Source organism: Quercus suber, unplaced genomic scaffold, assembly GCF_002906115.3.
Source record: "Quercus suber isolate HL8 unplaced genomic scaffold, Cork oak 2.0 scaffold_285, whole genome shotgun sequence".
Taxonomy (NCBI): domain Eukaryota; kingdom Viridiplantae; phylum Streptophyta; class Magnoliopsida; order Fagales; family Fagaceae; genus Quercus; species Quercus suber.
In genome coordinates, this window is record NW_027069741.1 from 696,933 (window position 1) to 709,029 (window position 12,097).

General features: G+C 31.1%; 1 protein-coding gene across 1 annotated transcript; it reads right to left on the bottom strand.

Annotated features, from left to right (window-relative positions):
• Window positions 1-1,012: 1,012 nt before the first annotated feature.
• Window positions 1,013-1,672, bottom strand: LOC112012443 (glycine-rich cell wall structural protein 1.8). The gene has a single exon (XM_024044827.1). It carries the CDS (start codon window positions 1,670-1,672, stop codon window positions 1,013-1,015), a length of 660 nt encoding a protein of 219 aa, XP_023900595.1.
• Window positions 1,673-12,097: the final 10,425 nt, after the last annotated feature.

Sequence of the window (12,097 nt, forward strand, 5' to 3'; positions counted from 1 at the left end):
TTGTAAATTTTTTTGTGATTTTAGCATTTTTCATATTAATTAGCTTTAAGGTTTGCTAACCAAAGTTTTCCACTTTGGAGAAGGTTACGTGCCCAGCACGACCTTTATTCTATGTGGCGCAAAATATCAAGACACAAATCAATAAATCATATCTTTTTTTCTTTTCTTTTCTTTTCTTTTTTTATTTTTTTGTGTGTTTTTGAGAGGAAAAATTCACATCATTATTATGTTGGTTTGTAAACATTTTATAATAAAATTGGTAATAATTATAACTTCTTGTGATAAAAATAATAATTTTTGCATTTAGCACTAAAATCAAAATGTAGGGCAAAGCCCATTACTATTAGTTAATTAATCAGTGAAAACGTTAGCTAGGAGCCAATGGAGCCACAAACCACAAAATTATGAAAATTCTGAAGCGATTACACTTTTTTGAGTTCGATTTGTTCAAAACATTACGTAATTCCATGTCAATTAGCCAGTTATATTATTTTCATGCACGTGATGACGTAACTTTGTAAATTGTAGCCAAACCCATTTAGGAATGAGAATTATCTTAGAATTCTAATAACTTGAATATCATAAACCATATAATTAAGTGACAAGATAATCAAGAATAGGATATTAAACAGAATAATACTATAAACATAACAATTTTCTTATAATTTTTTTTATGATGGTTGATATGAAAGGTTTTTATTAATTATTTTTTTGACCTACTTACATTATTTTTTTACTTGTCAATAACCACTTACGGATGTATATTTTTTTTGGCTGTATTTTATAAACTTATTGTATTAAACATGAGTTACAACGATCATCCATATAGCATATTTCAATACTTAATTATATAACTTATAAACTCCCTTTTATTCATTAAAAAGAAGAAGTTATAAGCTCCCTTCTTCCCAAATTAACCTTATTTATGAATATCATGGGCAAGAAGTTTCGTTTAGAGCTTTCTCAAAAAAAAAAAAGTTTCGTTTAGAGGGAGTGTCATGTGGTTGTATTTTCAAGGGATATAGCCACCTTCGCCACTCCCACCACCTCCTCCATATCTTGCTCCATGTTCCCCTTCGGAACCATAGCTGCCACTATTATTACTACCAAGACAACCACCATCACCGCAGCCATGTTCAACTTTGGTACCATATCTTGCACCATTATCAGGACCAGTACAACCTTTCTCACCGCAGCCAGGGCCTCTATTGCCATAACCAGAAACATGTGCTCCACTAGCATCATAGCCTGCACCACCGCGGCCACTACTCCTGCCACGAACTCCCCCTCCATAGTTAACCCCATGCTCTCCTCTGGCACCATAGCCACCACCGTGACCTCCATTGCCTCCTCCACCACTATATCCTGCTCCATGTTCACCACCTGCTCCATATCCAGCACCTCCTCCTTCACCACCACCACTTCCATGTCCAGCTCCCCCTGCACCATAACTAGCTCCACCACCGCCATATCCTCTGCCATGTCCCCCAACAGCTCCATAGCCCACTCCACTACCAGCACCACCACCACTTCCATAGCCAACAACGCCATGCTCCCCTACAACTTCACCATAACCTCCAGAAACATTTTCAAGTAGGGCTCTAGTTGCAGAACAAATGCCTAAAGCCAGGAACAGAAAGAGGAAAACACTGACAACTTTGCATGTAGCCATGGTAATATGTGTTAGAATGCCACAACCTTAGCTTAAAATCCATGGGAAGGTTGATATATATAGGAATAGAATAGGGTTCCAAAAGCTCATTTACGGGCAAAGAGCTGTTGAAGCACATGCCAAAGAGTAAATGGCTGTCCACATAATATGGCCCAGTATGCACACACATCCCGCATGAAGAAACTCACTCAAGACTTGTTACGCTCACTAGTACTGTGTGTGCATGCTGTCCTCTATATCAAAGTAAACTTAGACAACCCAATTTTGCTTTTCCTTTTTAGTCTTTTTGGGGAATTTTTGTGATAGAATATTTTCTCTAACGATTTTTTTTTTATTACTTATATCCTACCAGTAACAACAGTTTAAGATAATTTTATTTTTATTGCCATCCAATTTTTTTTTTCAAGCGAGAACTACAAAAACCTCAATTAGGTTCATTGGAAGCTACAATTTGAATAGTTTGATTCTTCAATCTTCAAAAACTACAATATTGCTCCATTCCAAATCCATCACATATAGACTATTTTAACCAAAAAACAATGCAACTCCTAAAAAAGACGTGGGTGATGGGTTTGATCAGTTTTAGGGGATTTTTTTTTCAAAATAACAACTATTCTCAAACATTTTTGTTAGTTAGTAAGGTTTCTAAATTATTTAGGAAACTAAAAACTCGAGTTTAATAAACTCGAGTTTATTGTAGCAAATCGATTTTCTAATACTCGATTTTGGAATAAAATCTTTGTAGAACTCGACTTTTTAGACTCGAGTTCCAGCCGGTCCCTTTCTTCCTTCTTTTTCCTTCTCCAGACCAAATCATACCCAAACCTTTGCCATGGAAGTTCAGAGAGAAGAGGTTGAGACCAGACCGCTGCCATTGTTGGAGCTTGTGCCACCACTTCGTTGTTTCCTATGGAAGTTCAGAGAGTGGTTGAGATCGGACCACTGCTGCGCTACCTGGGTTTGTTACATTCGTTGTTTTTCTTGCAAGTTCATTCTTTTTCTTGCATCGCCATTTTCTCCAAAGGTTTGTTGCTGCTTGCTACTGTCTTTCTGGTGTCATGTTTTGTTTCATTCTGGTTTGTTTCGAGTGTACAACACTCGATTTCCAACTGAAAATCGTTGAAAATCGACTCCTGTTTGCTCGATTTCAAAGAGCAAAATCGAGTTCCTTTCTTAAATAGTTTCAAAACCCTAATAACTAATGAAATTGTTTGAGAAATTTGGTTATTTAGGAGAAGAAAAAATCCCAGTTTTGGCTACAGCATAATAACTCTGTTTACCATCTTGTCCTACTGGTATTATTTGGCGGAAGTAACACTAGAGAACCTATCAAAAGATCAAAGTAGCCGTGAAGTTAGGATTTATTCAGGTAAGATTAAAATAGAGGATTGAAAACAAAATTAATTCTAAAAGGGTTAAGTAATAAATAGCAAAACAAATAACTAAATAGAATATATTAATTGACATACAAAATTTAATGCGAACGTAAACTATAATTTGTTTTCTGTGTTTAGTGTAGATTAATCAGTTCGTGTCAAAATATTATGTGAATATAAACTACAATCAATATTATACACACTTTTTCCTTTAGTCTTATAGCTAATTATAAGTATATATTTTATAAAAATAATTAATATAAACAGAGATAATTAATAAATAGTTGTTAATCTATTCATTTAAAAGATTGATTTTGATATTTGAAATTCAAATAGACTATTTGATTGCTTAGATTAAAATGAGAAAATAAGTTAATTTTAAACTAATGAAAAATATGACAATATGCACAAAATTTTTAAAAAGTTTTATACATTTCTTTTGTTGACGTGGGTTGCTTGAATTGCCACTGAAGCCCACAAGCCAACTATTTGTATGTCAGTCAAGTATGACCAAATACAACTAAGAATATAATTCCTAGTAATTGCCGACCTATAACATATATATATATATATATATATTAGGTTTGTGTTAAACGGTATATATAATAGAGAGATCAGTATGACCAAATACAACTAAGAATATAATTCCTAGTAATTGCCGACCTATAACATATATATATATATATATATATATATTAGGTTTGTGTTAAACGGTATATATAATAGAGAGATCAAGAATTCTATTAACCTAGTAAGTGCAGCCACATAAGAGAAAATAGAGAAAAAAGAGGCAGTCAGCTTCTATTTTTATTGTTTTTGTAAGAGAGTGCTAGGGTGTAATTAGGATTTATGTTTCTTAAGAGTGTTCTTATGTACTGTTGTATTTCCCTATTTTTTTATAGTGAAATTTCTCCGCCATCTTCATGGAAGTAGGCAGTTTGCCGAACCACGTAAATTCATGTGTTCTTTGTGGGTGCTTGGTATTTAATTTTCGCTTATTTACTGTTATTGATTTGAGTCCTGAAGTGCTATTTGCACAACACTTTTGATTTTTATCAAGAAACAGTACATCCTTTAATCTTTATTTTCTTCCACATTAACTTTCATTTTTAATTGCTCAAGAGATATATTGAAAAAAATGCTTGACAAGGAAGTGTAAAAACTAATCTAATTTAACAAATTGAAGACTGACTAGGGACTGTTGGGATACATAACTTCTTTTGTATTTAAGACCAATCTATGGATAGAAGGATTTTTGTTTTGTTTTTGTTTATGTATGTCCGTGTTGACTACATATAAAAGAAGCGGATGATATTTTTAATGGGTAATAATTGGAGGAGGAGGAATAGTGTTATTTGCTGTGTTGAGGGAGGAAGGAATCTTACCGTTATAAAGCAGACTTTGTAGAAGGTTGAATCGGTTTTGGTGGGGTCACCGTGAGCAACTGCACCACTACCGTCGACTACCTTTTGCCCATAGATCTAAGGTGCTTCATTATTACGAATAATAGTAGATATCGAAAGCTAGCTAGCAAGTCAGATCACCCATTAGACACGAAAAGTTATAAAATTTTCGAAGAGTGTAAATGCATATTTTTCTCTCTTATATAAATTGTGAGTTCCATAATAAATTTAATTATTAAAACTCACTATTATGTATGTGAGAAATAATATATATTTATGGTACTCCTTAAGTATTCTATAATTATCCACAACTGAGACAATAGCCTAAGGCTCTCAAGTAAAATAAGATCTCCAAGTTTTAACCCATGTAATTATCTCTTAATTTTCATTTAAAGGTTTTAATTAAATTCTTAATATTAGTCAATTGATGAAAAAATAGAATACACACACACACACACATATATATATATATATATCAAACCTCAAATTTCTTTGTATTCATTATTGGAACCCTGCTACCCCTTCCCTTACAAAAATAGAAAGACTAAATTACAATGGGCATCCTTAATGTTTGTGGTAATTTTGACACCCTTAAACTTTCAAAATTTGGAGCCATAACCCTAATATTATGTATTGTTTTAATTTGATTATGATTTAAGTCATCATGTTAATGTGATGTAATGAGATGTTAATTAAGTGCCAACTAAGTTCAAAATGACGCCAATTGTTTTATTCAAAACTACATTGTTTTGAACCCTATCAAAGCCATGCCGGATATTATTTTGACCAAATTACAATTGCACCCTTAAAATTTTTGGTAATTTTGATTTTACACCCTAATGTCTCATATTTTGGATTCATAGAATTATTCCATTTTGAGTTGAGATAGATGCATTTTACCCCCCTAATGTCTCACGAACACCTCATTACGACACATGGAGGGAATGGCTTAAATCCAAAAAATATGTAACGTTAAGGGTATGTATCCAAATTTTGTGACTTTAATGGACAATAACAAAATCACCCCAAAATTTAAGGGTATAAATTGCAATTTAGTCAAATAAAAAGAGTTTTTCTCTTTAAACTTTCTCTATTATTGCTTTTAGATTTGTGCAATTTTGTTTTGGACCATTGCAAATTTCATTTTAGCCATGAGGTTTGGCTCTCTCTCTCAGAGAGAGAGAGAGAGAGAGAGAGAGAGAGAGAGAGAGAGAGAGTCATCGCTATATGATTGTTTGACGATTCTTCTTGATTTGATTCACTTATTGATTTGAACCCATGTAAGAGCAATGTATATATGTCAGTGGCGACTCCTAGAATTTTTTTTAGGGTGTCATTCAAATTCATGTTGAAGAGATTTAACAAAGACCTTCTTGTAAATAATATTTTCTTATTTTATTTTGATTATTAGGATGACAAAATGAGATCTTTTCTCATAACTTATAATCTGAAGGAAGATTTTTCAAGTCAACAAGAGTTCTTTTAATAAATAAACGTTAGGTATGAGATGAATCTTGTGATACACATGGTTTCCTTATGAGAAATTATTTATTTATAGTACTAGCAAAAGAATAAATGATAAACTACAAGTTCATTTGACATATTGTTTCTTAGTATAATGAAAATATAATTATTGTTACTAGGATTTAATCTTGGAAATCATCTATTAATAATTAATAATTTTTTATTCTCAAAAAAAATCTTTTACTATAATAAAGTTATTAATAATTTTTGTTAAGTGAACTTTAATTATTATTGCTTGGAATACTTTAATTTATTGTTTGTTAGTTTTTGTCTTTAATCATTCAATTATTTTATTTAACAATTCAACTCAACTTTGACAACTTATTGGTCTTTTTAATTCATTAAGAAAAAATTTTGCTGTGACTTTTGTATTACTTTATTAATAATTTAACACAACTTTTTAATTCATTAAGAACAAATTTTGCTGTGTCTTTTGTATTACTTTATTAATAATTTAACACAACATTACAATCATTAAATAAGTAAAAAAATTTCTTTAGTCCTCACTTCCATTACCTCACACTTAATTGTCTTTTCGTATTTACACTTTTTTGCCCACTTAATTGTCTTTTTCTGAGATTTAAGATCAACAAATTACAAATTTTTTTTTTTTTTTTGCTTGCTATTTTTTTCCTAGATTTTAAATCAAATTAGTTTGTTATTGTTGGATTTTTTTTTAAAGATCTTTTAAACAAAGATAAAGGTTGGTGTTGAATTTGTTTATTTGTTGGACTTCTTTCCTATTCAGAATTTTCTTTTAGAGTGGGAAAAACAAAAAGAATTAAAAAAAATTATATATAATTTTTTTTTGGTCCCAAGTGAGGAGGTTTATTAATTTGAATCCCCTTGAGGCTATGTGGCGCCGCCACTTATGTGTTCATGTAAAAGATATTTTAAGGCTTTTGTCAAGTCCCTAAGTTGCATCTAAACACAAGTTTATTACTCATTTAATGATTTGCAAATGATTTCATAACTTCTTTTTCTTTTTTTATTACTGTGAGTCTGTGTGCCCAATCCTGCAATCCTTTAGTTTAACATTTTTCTTACATGTTAGAATGGTAAAAAAGAGTAACAAATTGACGTTAGAGATTTAGAGTCTAAAAATAGCTAACTTTACATTCTTTTTGCTTGTTTTTATTATTTTATTATTTTTATAAACTCACGTTCACAGTAATTACTACTTACCTTTTAATTTTAATTTTATTTAAATTATAAACTCACACTTTCCTTTTGATTTTGATAATGGACCAATAAAAATATGAACAAGCTTTTTTTTTATACCATAAAAATAATTTTAAAGGGTAAGGCCAAAAATATGGTTTCTTATCTATACTACTATTTAAGAGGCTTTTCCTATTTGGATTCCTCATTTTTTTAGTTCAAAAATGCCCTTACACCCCTATGTTTAAGTAGAGACAAAACTAAAGGATAATCCAGTAAAAATGTAACTCTAACTCTCACTAAAATATTGCCTAAAAAATAGGATCACTTTTCTGTTAATTTTCAAATTGTTTTATCCACTTATAAATTAGATTCTCAAAATAAAAATTATTCGCACGCGCGTGAAGCGCGTGTGATAAGACTAGTATTATATTAATTATTTCACAAAGCCACTTGTTATGCTAGAAACAATGACACATGTGACTTGGCAGGCATGACATGTGTTAGTTAGGTAATCATGGTATGCGTGTCTCCGCAAACAAACAAAAAAAAAAAAAAAAAAAATTTGCTATGCTGAAGGAACTTGTTTATCGGAATAGAAAAATTTGAGACACTTGTCAAGAATATAATAACTAGAAAATACTTGTCATGACATGAAAGATACGGTAGTTAATTGTTACAAATAAGTGATAATCACTCCCTCCATTGCTTTATGAGGTAAATTTATGGGCTGAAAATAACTACTATCAATGGCTATAAAAAGAGGGCTTTTGCATGAAAAAAGGACCACCAAGCACATCAAAGAGAACAAGAGAACTTCTTAAAGAGATCATGCCTTCTTAGATATATATAGGATAATGCTTCTAGTAGGATTAGTGTGAGAAATCTTCATGTAGTCAATTTAGTGATCTTCAAAATTTGTATTCAAGTGATCTTAAATTAGATTGAAGTAATCTTTCATCAAGTTGTGCCTTTTGATTTAGTTCAAGTAGACTTATAAGTTTTCAGTTGTAATCACAATTTCTTAGTTTTCAATCCAATTTACTTTATGCTTAGTTATTACTTTCATGTTTATTGCAATCTCTCTATCACTAAAAGGTTCTCTTAATTGTGGCATTTATTAAATCCAATCGAAGTTGGATGCTTACAAAAATAAATTCACACAAGAATTTATTTTTGTCAAACTACTTTTATGCTTCAAACTCTTAACTTTTATTTTATGATATCTAAATTTATTTATAGGAATATTAAATAAATATATTTTTAACATTTAATCCCTCTTTACTAAATTTCACACTATTTTTTAGTATAAAACTATTCTTGGTTTTGTTAGCAGTAATTCATTGAGTTATGATGAATTCATATATTTTTTTTTCCTGGGTAGGTTAAATTATTAAGTGATGCATCTCAAAAAGCTGTAAGAATAAATCTAAAATAATAAAAATATATTATAAAGTCAAAAAAATATTATTTAAATATATAAAAAAGTCTCACATTAATTTTTTCTTTAGGCCTAAAAATGAATGTAATCAAATCTAAGAGCAAATTAAGATATTTAAAATACAAAGAACTTGAAGAAACCCTTTGCATGTTTTCACTTTGCATTCCAAACTGTGAAAACTTGTAATCCTAACTATAACAAATGTGGCAAATAACACTCTACCATCTATGTTGAAGGTTTAAGTTAATGGTCATGTGACAAGAGCATTGTAGTTAAACTAATACTTTTTTTTTCTTCTTTTTTGTGTGTTTCTAATAAAGATTTTCAAGATTCAAATTCCTTATTTATTTTCTAATTATCGAATTAATAATAAATAAATAAAAAGTTATCAGTTAGGTTTTTTACATGTGACCCTCAATAATTAAGTTGACAACTCTCCCAACAACTTATTAACGAATTTCCATTATACTCAATCGATATCTTCCTCATCCCAAAAGCACAATGATCAGTGACTTCAAACCCACTTTCTCACGCAAATTCCTTCCATTCGAGAGTTCCTCATAGCCCACAATAAGAACCAATTTATAGTGCCATCACAACCTCTCATTTACGACTCTCTCATATATATATATATATATAGCAGATTGCATTTTCAGATTGAATATCATTTTTATTACATACCTAAACATCATTTCATTTACCAATCATACTTGATCACAACATCACTTTAACCATGACCGACAGAATGTTGTGAAAATATGTTAGGAGGTATCAGGTTATTCTTTTTTTTTTTTTTTTACTATTCTGCAAGTTTTAAGGAAAGAACCTATATAGTTGCCAACCTTTGCAGATCAGGAATTCAAATCCTCTGTGCATTTTTGAAATCTTACTGTCGTTATTATTATTATTATTTTGATCGTTAACTGTAGATCGGGCTGGGCACAAATAACCCATGAGGTAGTCACAAATTGCCATATGGAAGGTATCGAGCAGAAAATAGGTTTGAAATGGGTTTGTTTTGGGATGACATTAAATTCAATCCAAACCTAGTGTAAAAGAAGCATTGTTTGCACTATTTATTCTCCAGTAGTAAAGTCACACATTAGATTTTACACAGAAAAATAGAGCATGACATACACGCCCTTATAAATACCTATTATAATAAAAAAATTAAAACCCAAATCACCTGAAAAATTAACACTGTGCAAAATCTAGCCCTAACAAAGAGACATCAGAGACGATGCCAACCACATCGCCAAAGATTGAGATGTTGAGCTTTGTGAAGTTTAGTTGTGTTTGATCTGGATTATGACCCACTCTAAAAGATTATTACAAAATTGGGAATATTATTACATTTTTAAATGAGAGATTTTCTAAGGTTTAGTTCATAGAGCGGAGGATTTTCTGAGCCTTGGCCAATTTTGTAGCTCATTGTGAATCCTACGCGTAGGATATAAAAATTGTTATTTTGGAGATTAAGGGGTCATTTGGTAATGTTGTTCTAATAACATTTGTATTTTTTGGAAATACATGTGAGTGAAAAAGTGTGTAAAAATATGTGTAATATTGTTTAAAAACTGAAAACATGTGTTTAAACTCCTATACCAAACGGCTCTTAAGGTTTTATGTTGTTTTGAGAGAGAAAACTATACTGCCATAATCTGTATTTTTTTCCCTGAGAATAGTGAAATCCTTGCAACTCCGTGAACGTAGACAAATTGCCGAATCACGTAAATACTATCTTGTGTGTGATTTTTTTTTTAATGTATATATATATATAATTTTTTTTTTTTTTGTGTGTGTTTCTAATAAAGATTTTCAAGATTCAAATTCCTTATTTATTTTTTAACTATTGAATTAATAATAAATAAATAAAAAGTTATCAGTCAGGATGTTTACATGTGACCCTCAATAATTAAGTTGACAAATCTCCCAAAAGCACAATGATCAGTGACTTCAAACCCACTTTCTCACGCAAATTCCTTCCATTGGAGACTTCCTCATAGCCCACAATAACAACCAATTTATTGTGCCATCACAACCTCTCATTTACGACTCTCTCATATATATATATATATATATAGCAGATTGATGTCTTCCTCATCCCATTTGAATATCATTTTTATTATATACCTAAACGTCATTTCAATTACCAATCATACTTGATCACAACATCACTTTAACCATGACCGACAAAATGTTGTGAAAAATATGTTAGGACCATAGTCCAATAAGAAAAAAAAATCTATTCTGCAAGTTTTAAGGAAAGAACCTCTATAGTTGCCAATCTTTGTAGATCAGGAATTCAAATCCTCTTTGTGCATTTTTGAAATCTTACTGTCGTTATTATTATTTTTTTTGATCGCTAACTGTAGATCGGATTGGGCACAAATAACCCATGAGGTAGTCACAAATTGCCATATGGTAGGTATCGAGCAGAAAATAGGTTTGAAATGGGTTTGTTTTGGGATGACATTAAATTCAATCCAAACCTAGTGTAAAAGAAGGCTTAATTTGCACTATTTATTCTCCAGTAGTAAAGTCACACATTAGATTTTACATAGAAAAATAGAGCATGACATAGACAATCACACCCTTATAAATACCTAATATAATAAAAAATTAAAACCCAAATCACCTGAAAAATTAACACCGTGCAAAATCCAGCCCCAACAAAGAGACATCAGAGACGATGCCAACCACATTGCCAAAGACTGAGATGTTGGGCTTTGTGGAGCCTAGTTGTGTTTGATTCGGATTATGACCCGACCCGAAATAATATTGTTACATTTTTTAATGAGAGATTTTCTGAGGCTTAGTCCATGGAGTGAAGGAATGAGAGATTTTCTGAGGCTTAGTCCATGGAGTGAAGGATTTTCTGAGATTTGGCCCATTTTGTAGTTCATTGTGAATCCTGTGCGTAGGATATAAAAATTGTTGTTTTTGAGACTAGAGTTTTAAGTTGTTTTGAGAGAGAAAACTGTACTGCCGTACTTTGTAATTTTTCCCTGAGAATAGTGAAATCTTTACAACTTCGTGGACATAGGCAAATTACCGAACCATATAAATATTGCCTTGTGTGTGATTATTTTTCTTTGGCGTATATATATATATATTTTTTTTTTTCTATTTTTGCATCTCACAAATCTGGGAATTTCGTACATATTTCCATCATGAGAGGAGTCATTGGAGACATGAAATGAGAACAACAAGAGGAGACAAACATATTTCCCCACGTTTTTATTCCCTCCATGCCCTATCCTAATCCAACTGCTCCCATGTGGTGCCCTGCACCAATTTGAACCTTAATTAAATTAAATTACCCTTAATAGCCACTTAGTGAGATTTAAGCCCAAAAAAAGTTCTTTAATTGACATGCTTCAATGATTGTATGCAGAATGTAAACAAATAAATAGTAACCATATATGTGATGTTGGATAGATATTAAGTGTACAAATATGTGAAAAGGAGTAATTGAGAAAATGTAATTATATATGGTGGCCCACTTAAGGGCTTTTCT

What these genes read in the sequence shown, in the direction of transcription:
- LOC112012443 (XM_024044827.1), bottom strand. Translation starts at nt 1,672, where the DNA reads ATGGCTACATGCAAAGTTGTCAGTGTTTTCCTCTTTCTGTTCCTGGCT.